The following is a 22,072-nucleotide window of genomic DNA, read 5'->3' as shown; positions in this document are numbered from 1 at the left end:
TAATATGTTTTTCCTCTCTCAGTCAGGACAGGGCCTACTGGACTGTGACGTACCAGGCGCAGAAATGTGGTTTTGCTCTGGACGTATTCCCTGATGTGGGACACAGGAGGTCCTTTCTCTGCATCTTCCTGTCGAGGACAATGTCAAAGATCACAGGTGTCTGGTGTTTCCTGTCTCTCAGTGGGCTTCCTTCTTTCTCTTTCCTGTAAAATCCATAACTTTACTGAACTTAAAGATGCTCTATGTAACCTTTGTGGTGGAGGTTCACGCCACCAATCTGTCTCCATGGAGATGATATTACTTTACATATCTAGAATGCTCCACAATGTGACATTAAGTTCAATTATCTCCATGGAGACCAGTAGGGGAAGCCATTAATCCAAGTTAAAGGTCAGATCTGTGGGGACTGGAGCGCGCGAACAGTAAGAATGCACATTTTTACAGGTGTTTTGGACATACCTGTACTTGACTAAATGCAGGTTAGACGTTTAATGCCATATTGCGGAACATGCCATCTTCATGGACACAGGCTCTATATCTCCATAAATTACACAGTGTATTTTTGACTTGCAAATGAAACTTTACGCCTGTAACTACATACTTTTACTTACAGCAATTAATAATAATGATAAAACTAAAATAATGTAAGCACTTTGCGTTTAATTTAAGAATAGCTTGTTTAGTTTATAATGCGCCCCAACTTAAAAATAGTTTCAAACATTTAACGTGGCATTAAACCAGTCTATCCCTCTCTCTCTTTCTCAGTCAGGATATAGGTGTTGTCCACTACAAAGGAAGGAAATTCTGTCACTAAGAACAATGGGCCCGTTTCTCTATCTATAGACCAGAAAAGTTAGGGAAAGCTGGAGGGAGCAGCACTCATTCAGTTACAGATTTCAAGTTTAATTTTTAGTTTTATCAAGGCACGGAGTGACATAAAATGGGATATAACTATGAAAAACAAGAAATGCGGTATATAAAGGGATTAATTTAAGCGTATGTGGAATTCGTCTGGTTACGGATCATTATAAAAGACTATACAAAGCAGAAGAAAAGACTGGGTAAGTTAAAATATATATTCAAATACTAAACTTTTGCTCTGTTTGTTTATTGTGTGATTTCCAATGTCTTTTTTCACCTATATATACTATTTTTATCTTGTAATACAATTTTATTTAACATTTTTAACAGTGTAATGTAATATAGTGGAAGTGTGAGTAATTATTATTATTAAGTGGTAACAAAATACAGTCCAACCAAGCATAAAGGATTGTACTTTTTTTCATGGAAGACTTGCCCAGGCAAAGTTCGGGGTAATTCCATTTTCAACAGCTGGACCAGAGACTTCCTGTTTGAAAACCTGGAACACGAACAATATATTTTTAGGATTAGGATACTCTCGGTTAGCTTCAGTGTTGACAGTGTTATTTCCTGTTGATTTTGTGACATCATTCTATTGTTTTATTGTAAGAATTGTGTGCACATCTGCATTATGAGAAAGCAATGTAAAGCAATACAATGAGGAGCACTGTACTGAGATATAAAAAGAAAAGCAAAGTTACAAAATTGTGTGTATTGTGACAAAAATTAGCTGAAAATGCTTAATTAAAGGCGCACTATGTAAATTTTCAGTTTGGGGGTCCGTCACGTTCTTGTTTCAATGGAGATGTCAATGTTCTGTTTCCAAATGTTCCACAATATGACATTAAACAGATCTCCTTTACATTTACTCCATGACAGGTGCTTTTACTACTCAAAAATACCTAGATGTTAGAAAGTTTTAATGCCATATTGTGAAACATTTCAGACAAAGCAATAACATCTCCATGGAGAAAAGCAGGTGGTGACAGTCCATCAGAAAAGTTACAAAAAGCATGTTTAAAGGAGGTACATGATGTGACTTTTCTGGTCCTTGAATGTTCCACAGTATGTCATTTAGCTTATCCATCTCCATGGAAACAAGCAGGTGACACCATTAGGCCAAGTTACAGGTCAGATGTGTGGAGAGGTGCCCCTGCTCACAAAGTGCAATAAAAACACTTGAAATGAAATAAATGCAAGATAGATCCATCAATCAATCAATTAATCAACAACTTTATTAATCCCAAAGGGCAATTCAGTTCGCACATCTCCGTTTAAAGTGATAACTTCTCCATGGATACAAGAGGGTACCTGACCTTTCAGCAGAAAAGAATAAAAAAAAAAAAAAACAATAAGTGGTGACTGTAGCTCAGTTGGTAGAGTGTTTGTCCAAAAATCCGAAGGTTGGTAGTTTAAATCCTGCTCTTGACATGAATATGATTGGTTGAGTGGTCAAATCCACTGACTTTGCTGGTGTGATTCCAGCTCCCACAGATGAATGCTGCCATTGTGTCCTTGGGCAAGACACTTAACCTATTCACCCCCAGTGTCTGCGTACACTGCTGAATGAGTGAGTTCCTTGATGTAAAGCGATTTGAGTGCCTCGAAGGTGGAAAAGCACTATATAAAAATGTGACGATTTACCAATCTGCAGTTTTGTGTCCCAAGACTGTTTGTGTGATACTTGGATCTCAAACAAGACATTTATAGAACAATTTTTGATGGATGACAATACTTTAATCTGATTATTGCTATTAAGATTATCCCATAATGTCCATCCAGTGTCTGTAGAATTTGCGACATATATTTTTGGGATTAGGTTGCACTCTTTACAAGTTGTTTCCTTTAAATTTCACGATATCATTGTATTGTTACTTTGTTTGAGTCATGGTTATGTATGTATTATGACAAAACAGTTTATATATTTTTTCCTCTCATGTCAGATGGAGGGGTCTGGTAGTCCCCGTGCCAGGAAGCTCCATTTCCCTGTCGGTTTGTGGATCAACTCCCCTCGAAAACACTTTGCAAAGTTAGGACGTCGTTGGCCCAGTGCTGTCTCTGTCAGGTGAGTCTAAAGATTTAAAATACAGTCAGTCCCATACACTTATGCATGAAACTGATTTGACAAATGCTATTAAGGTGCACTATGATACCACCACATGCTTGTCTCTATGGAGATGTTATTGCTTTATGGCTTTAAAGTTATATCTTCTTTTCATTCAATTCAAATTCAAGAGCTTCCTGAAAGTATCTTAGGAAAAACATGCTGTCTTTTTATGAGCAGGATTGCGACTCCACGTATCTGACCTGTAACTTGTCCTGGTTGTGTTACCTGCTTGTCTCCATGAAGTTTAATACTGTACTGTGGAACAAAAGCCCCCTGAAAAGCCATACAGTGCACCTTTAAGTTTGATACAATACATTTATACAATACTATTTATACTATAAAAAGAAATCAGTAGAAGGCTTTTTTGTGTGTGCTTATGCAATGCTGTTTATTTATTTTATTTTTTTTAAGTTGTTTTGTTAAAGTTTTACTGTAATTGCACCTCTGCATAAACACTGATGTGCGTTGCAGATTGATTTGAAAAGTCAGTCCCATGTCATAGGATGCACTGATGTCATTACTTCCACTGTCGCATTTCCTGCAATCTGAATCCTGTGTTATTTTAGACTTTGTTGTTTGTGCTTTTTAGACATAGACATAACTCACAGCTGACTGCCCTCTTCCTCTTTTTCTCTCTGCCCCTCTTCTGTTCCCAGATCTACCACCAGCTCTGACGCAGCCTCCCTCCACGAAGCCCCCTCTGCCCCCTCCTCCTCCCTCTCAAACTCCACCCCCTCCCTGGCTTCCCCCACCCCATCGCCCTCTCCGTCGCCCGCCTTCCTCCGCCCTCGTCCCGCCGCTCCCCAGTCTCGGGCGAAGCGTCTTTCTCACCTCTTCCTGCGGGGGCGCTCTAACAGTGACCGGGACAAGGCAGTGGGTGAGAGAGAGAGGGAGGTCTGGGCGCACTCTGCTGCCCCCTCGTCACATCACTACCTGCCCCCCGGGTCTTCTTCTGCCCCTGGGCTAATAAAGATCTATGGTGATGCGCTTTCCAGTGGGGCTAACTACCGCTCCCTGCTGGCCAGTGTTAACTCTACAGCTCGGCAGCTCATCTGTCAGGTCATTACACGCTACACGGAGAGAGAGAGGGAGGAGACAGAGGACACAGGTATGGGAAGAGGAATTTTTTATCCAATATACTGTATATTCCACATCTAGGAATGTCGAGATTAGATGATTAATCATGAAAAATACAGGTCACAATAAAGCAGTATAATAGTAATTTCAAGTGAATGTATACTCCTAAAAAGTTATTAATTAATTAATTAATCATTGTATTTATATAGCGCCTTTCAAGATACCCAAAGCACTTTACAGTTCATTATTCATTCACTCCAGACTTGGTGGTGGTAAGCTACTACTGTAGCCACAGCTGCCCTGGGACACACCGATGGAAATGAGGCTAACAATCTGCGCCATCGGCCCCTCCAACCACCACTAACATTCACACACACCACATTCATACTTAGCAATGGAGGTGAAGTGCCTTGCCTAAGGACACAACAGCAGTTTTTGCCACTGGTGCCCCACTGTGGCACCTGATTTTCCTAGTGTTCTCCCATCCAAGTACTCATCAGGCCCAGCCCTGCTTCTGAGACCTGATCAGGCTTTATGGCCACAATAGAAAAAGTAACACTAGAACCCTAATGACACATTAAAGGTGCTATGTACTAGGAACTATGTACCAGTAACCTTTCTGTTTGAGGGTTCGCCATGTGTTTGAGATTCTACTGCTTCACCTGGAACAGTCTTAGTCCAGTTTCTGTTCATTTTAATTGCAGCATTCTTGCTGTGAACGAGGTTGCCTTTCCAAAGATCTGACCTGTAACTTGACCTATAGTGGTGTAATTTACTTGTTTCCATGAAGACAGATGAGTGAACATCAAGGCAGAGCAATAACAACCAGAAAAGTAACAATACTGCAACTTTTAACTTCTTTCTAGTCACATAAGAGCCGAGGTGTCCAAACTAGACCAGTTTCTGTTGGCCCTCAGGCTTCCTGCTGAGTTTGTGATTGATCACAGACAGCACTTTTAATGGCAAATGTAAGTATTTCTACTACCCCTATAACCTCAATAACATCATGTTACATTATGATACAGACTTAAAACTGAAGTTCACAACCTTATTAAAGGTAAAGTGGCTCTTTCAAAAATATGTGAAATGCACCATCTTAAAAACTCACTGTATTGATCACTGGTCTATGGCCCTCTTCTTGGAATGTGTTTCTATATTCGGCCCTGTGGGGAAAAAAGTTTGGATACCCCAGTACTAAAGGAATGGTGATCTAATATAAATGAAAGTTAGTTATTTTTTGGCCAGTCTCATAAATGACTTTAATAGTATATTATAGATGGTTAAAGGTCTATTTTTGTATTATGTAAGTATGGATATTGCATAGTTCTGGTTCATTCCTTTTAACATTGTTGTTATTGTACTTTTGCAATACTGACATTTCCCGATTGCGGAATATTGTAACATTCCTACTTCTAACTGCCATTGGAATAATATAATTTAATACATAAACCATTCAGTATTTCGTTTCTGTTTGTTCTGCTTTTTCTCTCCTTGTTTCCTTGTAGTTCTTCAGAAGTACAGCCCAGAGGACTTCCTGTTGTGTGATGTCATTGGAAAGCCCGTGCAGCAGCCAGATGGAGCGTTCAAATGGGAGACGGAGTGTCGCAGATGTGTGGCCCCGTGGGAATGTCCCCTGCTCCTAGTGGACATGTGGAGACCCAAAGACGGATTCGAACGGCGCTTTGAAATACACAGAAGAGATGACTACGAGAGAGAAGAGAGAGAGCGGGAAAGAGAGAGGGAGAGGGAAGGAGAGAGGGAAGGTTGGTTTAAGACTAAAGATATTGATTAAGCCTGCACAATCTTTCTGAGTGTTGCCAATAGATGAGAGATTCATGTTTTCAAATCAAGACTTAGTTCACAGTGCATGTTTTAAACACACCCCAAAATCATTAACATTTGAGAGAAAACCACAGTATAAATTTTTTAATAGATGCAAGAATCCAATGCATTTTGGAGTTTATAGATGTCTAAACTGCAGGCGTAACAAATTGTCTATAAAAAGACACTGTCTGCACAATTAATCATCAATGAAATAGCAATTATCAAATCACAAAGGCTACAATTACTTAGATAATAGAACAAAACATTCTGTCTTTTTATAGAAGTATCTTGTTGTACCTGTAATTTAGACCTCTACAAACATGTTCTGAAATGCATGAGATTTTTGCGTTAGTTCATCAGTACAATTTATCAGATTTCAGTCTACTCTCAAATGTTAATACTCCTGGATTGGTTTGCTCTCTGAATGGAAACCTATCCTTTAAACATATATTGCAAATCACAATTGCAGTACATTTCAGATTTTTTTTCTTTTTTTCCAAAATCATGCAGCGCTAATTTGCCACGGACATTCAAGTACCTAAATAACTGCAATATTTTCGATTTAATAAATGGCTTTGAGTCACCTGAGACTGTACGACCCTAATATTGAATAATAAATGTGTGTGCGATTATACCTTTACCATGTGTATTCTGTGTTTTTAGGTGTTCGCTGGCGCCGTAGCAGAATGGCGTCAGGAGGGGGTCCCGAGGAGGAGCGGGGCCATCGAGGAAGAAACACAGAACTGAGAAGAAGCATCAGTGACATGAACCTGAGCCGGAGCCGTCGCCAAGGAAACCACGTGAGCAACGACCAGCGCGGGACAAACAACCGCACGAACAACAACAGTTCAGAGGGGCCGGACAGGAAGAATATAGTGAGCATGATCAGCCCACAGCCAGGAGAGGTAAGGAGCCATACATGTGAGAGACTATCCTGTAAAAGTGGTGTATCCAATCTCACTTAAAATGATTTGAATTAAGAGTATTAATCTGGTTTGAATAGTTTTGAGACGTTTGGGTTTAATGAATTATGCATCAAAGAAAATTTCACTGGTTTCAAGATATTTAGGTTCAAGTTAACAAAAAATAAGTAATTTTAACTCCTCTAGGAATTTTATTTTTACTGTGTAACAAGACAGAAGCCTTTTAATGATCTATTAAAACTGATAATTACAGATCAGACCCAGACCTGAAGCCAAAGTTGGATGGACTCATCAGACTGCAGAAGAAGAGAAGGACTACTCCACCTGTGACCTGGAAGTGATGTCCCAGAGTCTGATCCTCCCTCCGACCGACCGACCGTACTTCTTGCTCCTACAAGGCTACGATCAGAGCAAGGTAACCTGGCATTACAACAAGGGACTTCTCCGAATCTCAAGAAGCAGTTTGTAAGGCAGTAGTGCACTAACAGGGCCGCCAGTTTAAATAGCTGACTCTATTATTACCACATTTACCACAGATCAAAGTGAGAGAAGGTCACAAAAGTATAACCCAAAACAGAAGTTCACAAGAGTAAACATATTTTAAAGCAGCTCCTCAGGGTGAAGTCATGAAACTGAAAAAATGGTGGGAAACACTGACCTATGTACAGAACATATGCTTGCACATACAGTAGCATTTATGTCTAACAGTCAATTTGTCTGAGCAGATTTGAGTGTAGGTCCACACACCCAGATGACATCAGACCTGCATGTCTGTAATCGCAGCATACCATCAGCCTTTCCATCCCTGCGCTAACCTCTCCCTTTCTGCATCCCGCATAAACATCGTCATAGCGACAAAAAGCCTCAACAACCTGCCTCTACAAAACACACGTCCTCTGTGTGCGGTTCTCACAGTAACATCACAACGTCTATTGTTTCAAACTGTGGCACACTTCATTCCTTATCATCTGCTTCTGCTGAACGTATCATCTTCAGATGAGAGAGAGATTCATTTAAACCATAACAGTCCAAGATAACAGACCTCCCTGTCTTCTGCAGGACTTTGTGTTGTACATCATGACAGGACACATGCATGTTTTTGGGAGGAAGCCAACGCTCAAGGAGAGAGAGAAGGACAGAGAGAGGGAGAAGAAGGGGAAGAGGCCTCTGAAGGTTGACACATTTTTGTCGGCTCCAGATCTTTTGGCTCGACATTTGTTGATCCGCAGAGACTCGGCTGTCCCCGAAGCGCCCTCTGGACAAGGTGCAGTAAACACACAGAAGATGTTTAGGGCGATAAACTGATACACGGTAAAACATAACACGCTAAACATAGACCTGATGTTGTTCTGCTCCTCCTAGCTTTGATGAGGCCCTTCAGAGGAGGAGCCGTCACGCACAACGGGGTGTGTGTGTACAGGGAGACCGTACTAAAGCCAGGAGATGTCATTGGTGTTGGGGAGCATTTCCTCTTCTTATACCGGGACCCTCGAGTGTCTCCGGCTCCCCCCCTAGCTCTGACTCTGCCCTGGCAGAGCGATGCCACCTCCACCTGCTGCCCCTCAGGTCTGGTGGATCGACAGGAGGCCCTAAGGCAGTACCTCGGGTCAAGTGAGGCCATTTTGAAATTCCACCCTCGTCATGCGGACACCCTGTTACAAGTAACAATAATATCATGCAATATTCCTCCTCTTGTTTGGGAACAACTCATAAATGTTGACTTTTGTTTCAGGAAATCATCTCCAAAAATTCTTCTCCAGACTCGGGGGGTGGGCCTTTAGCTCCTGCATATTTGCTGTCAATCATGATTGATCATGCTTCAAAACACTTGGACCCTGCCCTCACACCACAAATACTACTAAAAGCAGCTAATCTGATTAAAGAAATCGTGTGGGTAAGTGAAAGACACACTAAGAATAAAGAGTGTTTGGGTAACTGGCTTGGGTACTGACTAATGTGTGAGGATAATTGAAGGCAGACATATGAAGATCTCCAGGTCCAGTCAGAAAAACAAACAGACATGAGTCTTCACTGTGGCGCAGTGTTGTGTGGTCCAATGCCGTACAGCCGCTCTTCATTGTGGTCCAGTGTTGTGGACAGCGTGGCAGTAGCTTAGTTAAAGTGATCTCTGAGCTAAAGGTCAGCAATTCGAAATCCGCTCTGGATGTAAACATTGTTGGCAGAGAGGTCAGATCCATTGATCCAGAGGTTGGCGGTTCGATCTGAGCTCCCACAGATGAATGCTGTTGTTGTGTCCTTGAGCAAGACACTTAACTCTGATGAATGTGTGTGAATGGGTGAGTGATACTTTGAGTACCTTGAAGGTAGAAAACACTATATAAATATGACCACTTAGTATTTGTTCATTGTGGCCCATGTTGTGGCCCAGTGTTGTAGACAGCAGAGGGGATGAGTTGATGTCACTTCCCTGCTGCTGGAAAATGTGCTGTAATTGTCCTGGCTGCAGGGCGAGACTCTGCTCCCCTCCGCCCCCACAACCCTCTCTTCTGTGTCCAACTCTCTTCACAGGATAACATCAAGGAATTTGGGGATAAGCATCCCACGCAAAAGTAAGAGCACTTTTCATTCATATTTGTGAAATGAAAAAAAATATATATATGTTTACTGCAACAAGTAAATTATAAGGTAAAACTACATGGATTAAGAATATATATCTGGTCTCCACTGAAACATCATTGCTTTGTTCAGAATGTTCCACAGTATGGCATTAAACTTATCTATCTCCATGGAGAAAAGCAGGTGACACCACCAGGCTGAGTCATTTCTCCACACCAGCTGTGTGGAGAAATGATCATGCTTACTGTAAGAATGCATGATAAGTTTAATGCCCCTCTGTGGAACATTCCAGGCAAAGCAATAACATTTCCAGAAAAATACATGCAGCAGAGATTATAGATATTTTTACTTGTCAGGTTAAATCTACTCAAGATAAAATGTTCTTAATTCAAGTAACTTTAATTTATATAGATATTAGTTTTTGCAGTAATATGCATTATATTTTTGCTACATTTTGGTTTCTTCACTCAGTTCCACAGAGCAGGAGACAGAGATCAGCATGCCCAGTGTGCAGGCCCTCTCCTCGGATCTCCGGCCTCTAATGTTCTGGATGTCCAACGCCACTGAGCTCCTGAACTTCTTCCAGGTCAAAGTGGAAACCATGGACAAGGAGTGGGAGTTTGAAGGTTTGAACCATAAATTATGTATAAAACACAGGAGAACAAACAGGGTATAATTGCTGCACTGCTCTGTAGTTTATGCAGGATTACAGTACACTTGCATGCTTATACAGTATATGGGCACATCCACTGATAATTATGTTACTTATTTGTCAAAAATGAATGTTAATAAAGTTTTTTTGTAGAAAACAATGACATTAGCTAAAGCAGGAATACAAAAAAGTAAAAAAAAAAAAAGGCTGCTTGAAACTGAATAGCCCTTACTATAGGTCACCATGGCAACAATTCTTCTTGTGTAATATATACCTGAATGCACGGAGTTGTTAGAAAATAATAAAAGAAACTGCTGACTAAAAAAAGAATTACCTTTCCCTTGTAATCTATGTAATACAGAAGTGCAGCCAACATAAAAATTAGAGCTTGCGTTTGGTCTTTAATCTGTCTTAATGGGTGCCTCTCCGTAGCCCCGGGCGACCCTGTTTTGACGGCTGACATGGACACCTGCTCGGAGGCCCTGGCGCAGCTGGATGATGTCATTATGCACACCTTTCAGCAGTGTGTGTATCATCTCACTAAGGTGAAAACACTCCCTAAATAGAAACACTGGGACCACTGTGTTAAAAGTGGCTTGGATTGTGAATGTTTGTCTTGTGTCATTTGGATACATTTAGGTGGTGGTAGGTCTAGATTCCTATTTTTACTTCACTGGTTTCAACATGGCTATGGTCATACTTGCACATGCACCACATGAAAATTAAGACCAAGTCTACAGTCTAAACTGGATCAAGCCAGGACCCAGCCAGGGCAAATGTGAATGCAGCAGTTTTGTCTTGTTTTAAAGATGCACTATGTGACATTTCCAATATAACATTACCCCAATATTGGGAGGTCCAATACCTGCCTGTCTCATGGAAATGTTATTGAAGAACTACCTGAAAAACATGCATTCTGACAGTGACCAGGGTTGACTCTCTACAGATCAGGCCCGTAAGTTGCCTGCTTGATACTTTTAATGCTGCACTGTGGAACTTTCCAGGCAAAGCAATAACATCTTCACAGAGACAAGCAGGTGGCAGATTCTCCACCTAAAAAGTTACTTAGTGCACTTTTTGCAAGATTTATTTAGAGAATTTGGCATGGGTGCATCTCAGTGGTCGTGTTCACCCATAAATTAAAGGTTGGTAGTTGGTTCCCAGCCATGGTTAGCCGAAGATGAGGTACAGTTATATGTCTATAAAACATAACCCATTATCCAGTTATCAGTGTACAAATTTAGGCATAAAAAGTATAAATTTACAAAGGAAATAGGCATTTAATCAGTCAAATTTGAAGTATTCAGCACAATATGTGCAATTCAGAAATCCCTTGGCGAGCTACAGGTTGGAAACCCCTGATTTAGATGTTAGCAGAAAAGCTGGAAAGCTGAATTGTGTAAACTGGACATGGAACCTATCTGTACGATTACACAGACATCATTTAAATATTGCTATTTTGAACCTCATATTGCACCAGAATATTATTTGCAAAAAAATAAATGAACCATGCCTCTTCTTTTTCCTCACAGACACTGTACTCTCTGCTCCCTGCTCTTTTGGACACAAACCCGTTCTCCAGTGAAGACAAGGACAAAGAGAAGGATGGAGGAGCAGGAGCAGAGGGAGAGGAGAAGAGGGACGTGGACGATGTTTCGGCCTTACCTCCCAGAGTGGCAGGTCTGGTGGAGGTTTACCGCTGCTCCCTCTTGCTCTCCAGAGAAGCCTGTCTGTCGCCTCCTCTCACCTCCCAAACATTTGGCTACCTCTTCTTCTTCACCAACACCTCGCTACTCAACACGCTGTTGGAGAGAGGTAACAAAATACAAGCTGAAAAAAATAAACTAAACCCAAATTAAAAACAAAATACAAATTTGCAATTGCGCTCCATCTTTGACTTTTCAAAACCAGATTTCCAAACTTGGGGCAAGTTGGCAGCCACATCAGTCAGCCCAGCCCCAGACAGCTTGGCTATGGTTATAACTTGCCCCCATTGAGTGAAGAACCACTCAATGCGAAAAAGAAAATATTCCAAGTGCCACCAGATCTAAACCAGGTCTAAAACAGGACTACACAATTATTCTACTAAACAAGAACAAACCCAAATGTGGATTCAATCGACTCTAAATTCTGCAAATATTTGAACTATGGGGATTGTACCCACCAAATATGGTACATACCACAGTTTGAGAAATACTGCAACACAGAGCTGACTACATGTAACAACTATGGCACATTGTCACGCCTGGTGAAACAATGGCTCCTCTCAAACCAAAACTGCTCCCATAATGTGGACTGATGTGTGTGTGTGGTCTGGAGAGGGTGTGAAGTTCTGGAGTGAGTGAACTGAACTGAGGATACAGACCATTTTATGCCGCTGAGAGAACTGGATGTGAATAATGTTACAGAAAATTGATTTTATGAACTATAACATCAGCCTGCCCAGGGACTACAGGTGGAAATTAGCTCTAGTGCTACAATCAAGGTTAATGTAAACTATGGACTGTCTGATTAACTAAATAAACTACACTATAAAGCTTTTCAGTGGCCAAAAAGATCTATACTTAATCAAAATTGTCCTTTACAGTTAATATTGTGGCTCTTCGTAAAATGTAAAGTATATAATGATGCAATGTGTGTTTCAGATGGTCTGTTCTCATGGTCCAGAGCTGTTCAGATCCGGACTAACCTGGATCTGGTGTTGGACTGGCTCCAGGGAGCAGGATTAGGAGATATTGCCTCTGAGTTCATGAAGAAACTGTCTGTCATAGTCAACTTCCTGTGCATTCCCAAAACCAGACTCATCCAGGTCAGTGCACCGTCTACACCGCAGCATTTCTCATTCTTTCTCAGACTGATGCACTGCAAAAGATGAAAAGAGCTAGTTTTAAATGACTTGGATTCAGAATTCTCACTTTAACCAAACTAAACTAAATCTGGAAACAACTAAAATTGGACTTGAGAGCCATTTCTATTTCCATTTTCTTACATCAAGCAAAATGATCTATAAACACTCGCAAATGTCATCAAGTTAAAACAGCCTACAGACGTAATTATTATTTTTATTAATTATTGTGAACATAACACGATATTGTTCTGTAGTCGTCCTGGAGCAGCCTGCAGGAGGACCACGCCTTGTTGAGCCCAGCCCAGCTCCATCACCTCCTCACCCACTACAAACTGGGTCCAACGCGGGCACCTCCATCCTCCTGGGCCCCACCTCCAGGCACCGATCTCAGCGGAGGTAACACAAATAAATATGTAACAGCTCCAGTACATGACTTATTGGTATACATGAAGAGCCATATTTTTTTATGCCTTTCAAGTTGAATTATTAAAGAGACGGTCTTACACTTGTATGGAAACACATAACATATTTAGATCACCATGTTACCTTTTATTGTTTTGACATGCTATATTTGCAACATATTATGGAAAATTGCTGTGTGGGCTTGTGGGCTGAGCATTGGACAGAATCAAACTGTTAACCATAAGGTGTGTTTGAAAAGGGCCTAGGAGAGATCACTATATTACTCAAACATGTATGGATGATGTTTAAAGCCACTTCAGGCATGTTTTTGATGCGTGAACAACGTTATGGCAGGGTAGAAAGCTCAAAAAGTTGATTGCATAATACACCCTCCTTAAGTTTAAGCAATTTTCATATTCCCTCTGAGAGTAATTTGACCAGAAATGAGAAAATAAAATGATCGAAACAAATTAATCAAAAACAATACAGACATATTTCCAAAATGAATGTATCCATGGTTTTTGGTGACAAGACATTTTCCTGTAGGGTATTTCATTTTTCAAAGGATTGCATAATAGTTAATAGCAAATCCAATTCTTTCACCACTTAAAGCCCATTATGAATATTTTTCTGCAGTACAGATCAAACAAGCAGCTTTAACTGTCGTCATTGTTTCTGTTTTGTGTCAGACATCTTTGAGAGCTTCCTGGACCACCCTCCTTTAATCCTCCCAAATGAGACTCCCAGACTGGACCTGTCCCAGCCGATCCCGAGCCCTGAACTGCAGAAGGAGGTCACCAGGCTCCGCACCTTCTTGTGGGGACTTGACCAGGACGAGCTGCCTGCCAATCAGAGAACCAGGCTGTGAGCGACGCCAAGAACTGACGCAAGACTAAAGGTTTTTGAAAGAAACTACTCCTGCATGTGGTGGTTAGTTAATAGGTTGCGTTCACTACACATGACAGTGGTTAAAAGAACACATTGTTTAAAAATGAGGTGGAGGGCAGGTCAGAAAGCTATCAGATGTTTTGATCTGGTTACGGTTAACATCCTTGTGATTAATGGTTCTATCAAGATAACTAAAACGAGCACAATTTTCAAAGGCTTCAGTACTTTTAATATAGTGGCAAAGGCACCAGAAAATATTTCAATATATAAAAGTATGTGAAGTTATTAAAGGTTCATTCACACATTTGGTCTCGGTGTGATGTAGACTTGATTCATGTTCTAGTCCTGGTTTAGTCTAGTCCAGATTTAGTTACAGGTTTTTTTTGTTTGTGCAAGTTTGTGGATTTTCCAGTGAGGACGTTTTCTTCAAAAATAGCCATCTACCACATAGACTTATATTGCACCCTTGATGATTATGACAGCATCAAATTCTTGGATCGTGAACGCAACCTGTGGGGCAGTTAAGTGGTGACGCCATAACTCTATTTCCGGGTCCAGTGGAATTCCAGCCTCGTCACTACAAAGGCATTTTGGAAGATTTGAATCTGCTCCAAAGAATAAGCTGTTGCACCAATAACTACCGTAAACTCTCAGATTTTTTGTTAGATAATATTCAAACACAAACAAAGGTGCAAAACTGATTGTCTCCATGGAAGTGTTATTGCTTTGTCTAGAACAGAGGTGTTTTATTGCTTTCCTGGCATGCAAAACACCCATTCTTACTCACCGTCTCCGCAGATCTCACCTGTAACCTGTTGACTTAGTGATCACCTGCACGTCTACCGTGAGAAAGAACTGTTTAATGCATTATGGTGAAACATTCCAGACAAATAAATAACATTTCCATCGAGAAAAGCAGGTGGCAGTCCCTCTACATGAAAGGTTACATATTGCACCTCCATCCATCCATTTTCTTTTACTTATCCGAGGCCGGGAAATTGGGGACTCCCAGACTTCCTTCAGCCTGGACACTTCCTCCAGGTCCTCCAGGGGGACCCCAAGACATTCCCAGGCCAGACAAGACATCCCTCCAACATTAAACAATATATTTTATTGGGCAAATCAATACTCCTACTGATATTTTTAGCTTTAAGCAACTGTTTCTACCCCTTGATATGTGTTTAAAAGTCCCATTTGTGTTGTTTTACTGTGGGACTGTGGGACATTTGGGCTGGTGAAGTCACACTTAGCAGTCATTTGTTATGGAGATAATAAATAGTCTTTGAATTTTGCATATCATTTCATTTATAGTGAGACATTACAAATTTGAAGTATATTGCATCTGGTATTTCTCCCAGATATTACTTGAGTGAAACCAGTGTATTTGTCTATGTTGTGTAATGCTTTACGGGCCTGTTTGACTTGGCTTCTGTGCTTGGGTTTAACAGCTTGTTTTTAATAAAGTTTCAATGTAAAAGACCCAGAGTTTCCGTGTAATGTTTGACGAGTCTATTTCCCACAGACAGGCCCCTGGGGTTTGGCACTGGCCTCGTTTCAATCACTAATGATCCACTAGGGGGCAGTGCAGCTCTCAGTCCTCTCTGATTGTAAATTATTAGTCTGCAGGTAAAGAGCAGAGGTGGATAGAGTGGATTAAAATTGTGCTCAAGTAACGCTACTACTAGAATAATATTACTCAAGTAGAAGTATTGATTCATAAAATGACTCAAGTAACAATAAAAAAGTATTTAGGGAAACTACTACTCGAGAGTCTAGACGGAACATTTGATTTGTAATTTAAAGTTGATTTAATTGTGAGGAGAAAACCTTAAATAATGCACAAAATCTGTTATTTTCAAGGACAGATGTTCAAATTATTTATATGGTCAACATGAGGTTTTGTCTATAATAGACTTACTCACAAAAAGTAAGAGTACTGTTTAGAGATGTAACAATAACTGAAATATCGTGATATTGTTTCGTCAAGTCTCTCAGTAATATCGTGGGTCATCACAATATATATCGAATTACAAGTTTCTTTGCTTAAATTCACTGTTTTGGTGAAGCAATAGCTAAATAAAAAACAGAGGGAACTACACAGCCCATGATCCTCTGCTCTATTTCAATCCAATTTACATGATGAAATTACTTATTAAGCACTTTTAGATCTTAATTCTTAGGTTTATGACAGAACAAAAGTCTTGTCAAGGCATTTTAAAGGAAAAAGTAGTGTATTCACAATTCTGTTAGCTTCTACAAAATACCACAATAAGCATCGTACCATGAGATGCATATCGTGAAAAAATCGTACCGAAAAATTGGGATATCGTTACATCTCCAGTACTGTTACGTCAAACTAAATATTATATTATTTTATAAAAAGATACTCAAGTAAATGTTACTGAAGGACTAACTATTTTTAAAGAAACTACTTTTGCATGTTAGTGGTTGTGGTTAGTTAAAGCTGCTTGTTGCCATGGTGGAGATGTTGCTTTGTCTAAAATGGAGAAAAGCGGGTGGCGTCACTGGGCAACGTCTAGGTCAGATCTATGAAGAGGCAACCCCACAGTAGCAATCTTCTAAGAATACCTGAATCCGATAAAAACAAGAAGAAGGTTTAGTCCAGGTTTAGTTTAGGTCTAGTCCAGATCAAACTTAGTCTCAGTATTTTCTACATTTTAACCAAAACTTTTAGACCAGTAAGTGCTCAAGTGATTACTCAAACAGGGCTGCAGTCTGAAAACGACTCCAAGAATAATTATTTCCTTTAAAGTTACTCAAATAAATGTAACTCAAGACTGCGCAGCTCTGGTACCTGACTAAAGATGCAATCACACCAGTGCACTGTCATCTGCTCCTATAACACGCTCTCATTTCCTGTAATAATGGCAGCACTTCACAAAGGTTAATGACTCAGGACACAAATGAGGCAGTTTGGACCACACACACACTACCTTTAACTAAGGTAAGCTAATGCAAAGGTTAAGATGGTGAGTTAAGGGCCCATGGGAGATTTTAATTTCCCTTTAGTGGAAGTGACACCAGTTTCAAGTGGTATACACACAGTGACTGGATTACCGAATTTTATTTGAACAACGCAGTAGGCTAGATAAACAGACAGCGCATGTTGGCAGCTCATAAAGTCATAATGATAATAAAGATTTTGATTTATATAGAACCAATCAAAGTGTGTTACATAGCATTTTTCAGTCACTATATTTGAGGTTGGGAAGATATTTCTGAAGCCACAGCTGCCTTGGGGTAGTGAGGCTGCCAATCTGCACCATCTGCCCTCTGTGCCCCCACCTTACACATTGGCATACAGTTTAATCACAAAGCCAGACGACACAGTGCAAAATAACTTGAATTTTAGTAATAACCTGTGGTTTGACTACATTATATTGAATTACCAATAAGATTTAAGGACACAGTCACATTGGGGTGAGGACATTGTTTTACCTATTGGCAAATTAGTTTAATAAATATGCTTGAAATAAGACGTAATGTACTGAACTAAGGCTATTAACAAAATACATCTGAACAAGTAAAAACAAACTCAAATTAAATGCCCACTATGTAACTTTTCTAGTCAAAGGTCCACCATCTAGTTGGATTTGCTGGTTTCTCACAGCATTAAGATTCGTTCACTCAGCGGTACGCAGGTACTTTTTTTTTTAACCAATCGCTGCTATTTGGTCATGATGTATGTAATGCGGCACTAACGGGACTAAATGGTATATTATTATATTATTATATTCCCTTGATCTCGGGAATTGTTGCCAACACAGAATGTATGGCTTCATCTACATCCACCTCGACTGATTTGTTTACTGTTGTGCTGTACCACAAAAGGGACCCAGACAGGCACTTGAGTTTGACATCATGGCTTCATCATGTTCTTCATTGATTGGCCAATGTGTAGTCTACAACTTCTGGGGTTCTTTCAAACCATCTAGTGTATTCTGATTCCTGACCTAGTCGCTGGAGAGAAATTAAATTGAGCGGAGGCACTATGTTATTTCATCTCCCACCTGCCCAGAAGGTTCCACAATATGGCATTAAACATTTCTATTAAGATAAGAAGAAGAAGATAAGCAGTTGATGCAACCAGGTCAGTTACAGGTCAGATATGTAATAAGAGTAATTGAATATACCTAAGATAGATAAGTTTATTACATACATGTAAACTTTAAATAAGTAAATAAATAAATAAAATGTAACTAAACTTAAATTAAGAAAAAAATGATTATTCGATATATATATATATATATATATATATATATATATATATATATATATATATATATATATATATATATATATATATATATATATATATATATATATATATATTCATATTGTAGTATTCATGGATTCCATTTTCCTTTTATGAGCAACATTTTGACCTTTTTCCCATTCAAGAGGTATAATTTCTGTGATGACAACAATCCTACTTTCTCATCTTACAAAACCCCATGGATAGTAGCCAGCAGTAGGTCAACAGGTGATACAGTCAGACCAGTGTCTCAGTAGCCAGACACTTTTATTAAACAACTGAGCTCCACCTTTGTTTTCAGAAGCTCTGTGACGTCTCCAAACTCAAAGATCTCATCTGGACTCTGGCCAAATGGCTTCCTTTCTTCCGGTCAGTTTCCCAGTTGAATTCTTTTACGGTAACAGCTAAAAAAAATAGATCTCATGTTAAACCCTTCTTACATCATCACACTTGTCTGCAGACTACATAACATAGCGTAACATGAGACCCCAAACATGCAATAAGAAATCTATTTATAGCCTGTGATTCACTGGAAGATGAACCAAGCGGTCAGATTTATCAATTAAGTGATTGTAATCAGTCTCATTATGAATTCATTGTGGTGAATGAGTGAGAGTGAGATGTTATTGTATTTCCAGTAAAGCCATACAGATGCAGTATAATTTAAAGCAGATGGGGCCCAGACTGTGTAGGTTCATGTTGTCATTCAGACAGTGACCAGTGTCTGAGGACTTTACTAAGCTAGTGACACACGAGCAGCTCTATGGGGGCTCCGTCAATGACACATGCTTTGTAAAAAAGAATATTAGAGTGAGTAAAAACTAGTGGGTCAAGACCAAAACGTGAGTAGTTTAAGGGGGTCATAAGGCCTTTGGTTTTACATGGTTAGCCTCATCAAAGCTAGATTTATTGCATTATGTCTTGTAAACAGCCTGACCAGCATTCTGTTCAAATCCAGAAGCACCTGGAATCGTAGCCAGGCTGGCGCCACCTATTGCCTCCGCTCAGTTTCATTTCTCTTCAGCAACTAGGTCAGGAATCAAAATACACTAAATGGTTCGCAAAAACTCCGGAAGTGCAAGTTCAGGCACCAGCCAATCAGCGAAAAGCCATATATTCAGTGTTGTCAACGATTCCAGAGATCGAGGATTTAAAGCCGGAACAAAGAGAATGTTTGGTGAATTTTATCAAGGAGAAAGACGTTATTGCCCTTCTTCCTATGGGATTTGGGAAAAGCTTAATATACCAGTTAGCCCCGTTAGTGACACATTACATACGCCACAACCAAATAGCAGCAATTGTTTAAAAGAAAAAAGTACCCGTCTACCGTCAAGCGAATGAATTCTAACACTGCGAGGTCAGACAATTTCTACGAAGTGAAAGGCTACTAGAATCGACCATAGAGCCTGAAATGTATAACTTATTTTACTCGAGGTAAGTAATAGTTTGGTGCTTTGGTAGTTGATTATGAGAAAAATCCATGTTGTTTTTCAGTCCTTTATGTTCTTGTTGTTGTGTTTCTATTTTTCACGCTTAAACAGCCATTGTTTTTGACTCTAACAGCGCATCCGTCTCTCTGATTGGTTAACCCGCCTGTCGATCACATCCACTGAAATCAGGAAGATAGATCCACTCATCTTTGTAAAGTTGTGTCAAAATCTAGGTATGTTAAAATAAAAAATAATATAGACTTGCATAGAAAAATGATCTATCAATTTAATAACATATCCTTTTTTTCTATAGCAATGTTTAAAGATATTTGTAGTCTTATCTTCAAAGTACTGAATAATTTTGAGTTGTACTGAAAAATGTATGAAAGGTAAATATAATAATACTTTACATACAATTAAATATGAATTGTATGAAATGTTTTATTATAATAACTTTACTTTTCCATTTTTTCAGTTTACAGCAACCTCTTTAGCTTCATTGGTGTTGGAAAAATAAAGACCGACTCCCATGATTCACTGATACTGATACAGATACGAACACTTTCTCCGTGTTTCCAGCGCCGGCGCTCACCGTCTTCGTGTCCCCAGGTGCGCGCTCCACACCTGCCTCTGCCTCTCTGTAATTACCCGACACAATTACCACCGAAGCCGAAGGAGAGTGCAGGACAATGGGCCACTTCTTCTCTTCCCCCTATCATCTCTGCCTCTCCCGCTGTTGAGTAATGAAAGATTCTCCTCTCTTCAAAGCGACGGAGTTTCCTACAAAAACAGCTGAGTCAGAGGAGGAGAGGAGCGAGGGATGAAAAGAAAAAGCAGAACAGGAGCGGGCAGAGCTGTAATGTAGAGACCACAGTGATAGAGCTCATTGTTGGAGTCGTTTTCAGAGGCAAAAAGCGCTCACGGCTCTCAGACTTCACTTAACTGTTACAAGCTGCTCAGTGTCTATCTGTGATCTGGGACCACTTTACCTGTGAGGGCCCCGGGGCTGCACAGGGGATCCAGCTTCTACGTCACAACGGGAAAAATACAGAGATAACACACTGCAAAAAACATCTACTGTATATAAAGATGATAAAATTATATATGTTTTCTAGTCACCTGCTTATATCCATGGAGATGGCTGTGCCTGGTATGTTTTACAGTACAGATTTCACCAAGAGAAGCAGGTGATGATGACACCAGGCCAAGATACAAGTCAGATCTGTGAAGAGGCTCGCAATAAAATATCCTCATGCATGTTTTCCAATGTACTGTATTGAATAAATGTATAATTGTAAGTTTACTGGCATACTGTGGAATATTCCAGACAATAAATAATAAGCAACAGCATACCCATGGAGAGAGCCAGGAGAGGACTCCACCACAAAAGTTAGAAAGTGCATCTTTAATCTGAACTGGTCATAGTGGTGGCTGTGGACATTACATTGTTCTTTCAGCTGCTGCCCTGGAGTTGACAGACAAAGACATGGCTGCCAATCTGCACCCAACAGCCTCTCAGACTAACACTCTTCACACACCACATGCTAGATTGGTGTCTTGTCCAAGGACAGTATAAACCCACTGGGCTTGACACAAAGTTGAACCCCCGACCTGAACCACTGTTACACCATTACATAGAATGTTTAACTTGATTCTTCTGCTTTTGAAAAGTTAAGATCTTTTTACTCAGGACATATTGTAAATTATTTTATTATAACATTTCTCTTTGGTTTCATGAATCAGCTGAAATATCGTGTCATCAGGTTTTCCAGATACTGTTTCATTCATGGCCTCAGGATGAAGAGTGAGTTTATGAAAATCTGAAATCATTATTTCTGAGCTGACAGTGGAGAGTCCACAGAGCTGGTGCTGGTGGTGCAGTCTCCGGGGCAGGAAGGCGGCAGGAGTGAGCCACAGTCCAGAGGAAAGGTCAGAGGAATGCCCAGAGCCGCACACAGACAAACACACGCACACACACACGCACATACACGCACACACATACATATACACAGACACACACAGACACAGTGTGCAGAGAAGGCTGTGGGGAGACAGCTCAGCCTCAGTGAGGTGAGCTAAAGGCTAGAGAAACCTCTCCACGGCTTTCTCAAGAGGCAGGTCTGTTTCCCCTGGTTACGTCATTCTAAATGTAAAACGCACACAAATACACACAAACACACACAGGTATAAAGGAGCCCTGTGAGGTC

General features: G+C 40.2%; 1 protein-coding gene across 1 annotated transcript; it reads left to right on the top strand.

Moving 5' to 3' along the window:
- The first annotated feature begins 22 nt into the window (after positions 1 to 22).
- On the top strand, positions 23 to 15,639 carry rasip1 (Ras interacting protein 1). The gene is made up of 16 exons (XM_055164265.1): positions 23 to 156; positions 2,805 to 2,926; positions 3,625 to 4,076; positions 5,551 to 5,808; positions 6,533 to 6,774; positions 7,046 to 7,207; positions 7,852 to 8,056; positions 8,155 to 8,453; positions 8,525 to 8,686; positions 9,322 to 9,362; positions 9,841 to 9,995; positions 10,454 to 10,566; positions 11,554 to 11,836; positions 12,667 to 12,830; positions 13,124 to 13,265; positions 13,961 to 15,639. The coding sequence occupies exons 1-16, from the start codon at positions 94 to 96 to the stop codon at positions 14,137 to 14,139; spliced, it is 3,042 nt and encodes a 1,013-aa protein (XP_055020240.1). The 5' UTR covers positions 23 to 93; the 3' UTR covers positions 14,140 to 15,639.
- Positions 15,640 to 22,072: the final 6,433 nt, after the last annotated feature.

Source organism: Boleophthalmus pectinirostris, unplaced genomic scaffold (assembly GCF_026225935.1).
Source record: "Boleophthalmus pectinirostris isolate CB_2022bp ecotype Guang Dong unplaced genomic scaffold, ASM2622593v1 HiC_scaffold_6, whole genome shotgun sequence".
Taxonomy (NCBI): Eukaryota; Metazoa; Chordata; class Actinopteri; order Gobiiformes; family Gobiidae; genus Boleophthalmus; species Boleophthalmus pectinirostris.
The sequence above is the reverse complement of the archived record's forward strand: the minus strand, read 5'-3'. Positions and strand labels throughout refer to the sequence as shown.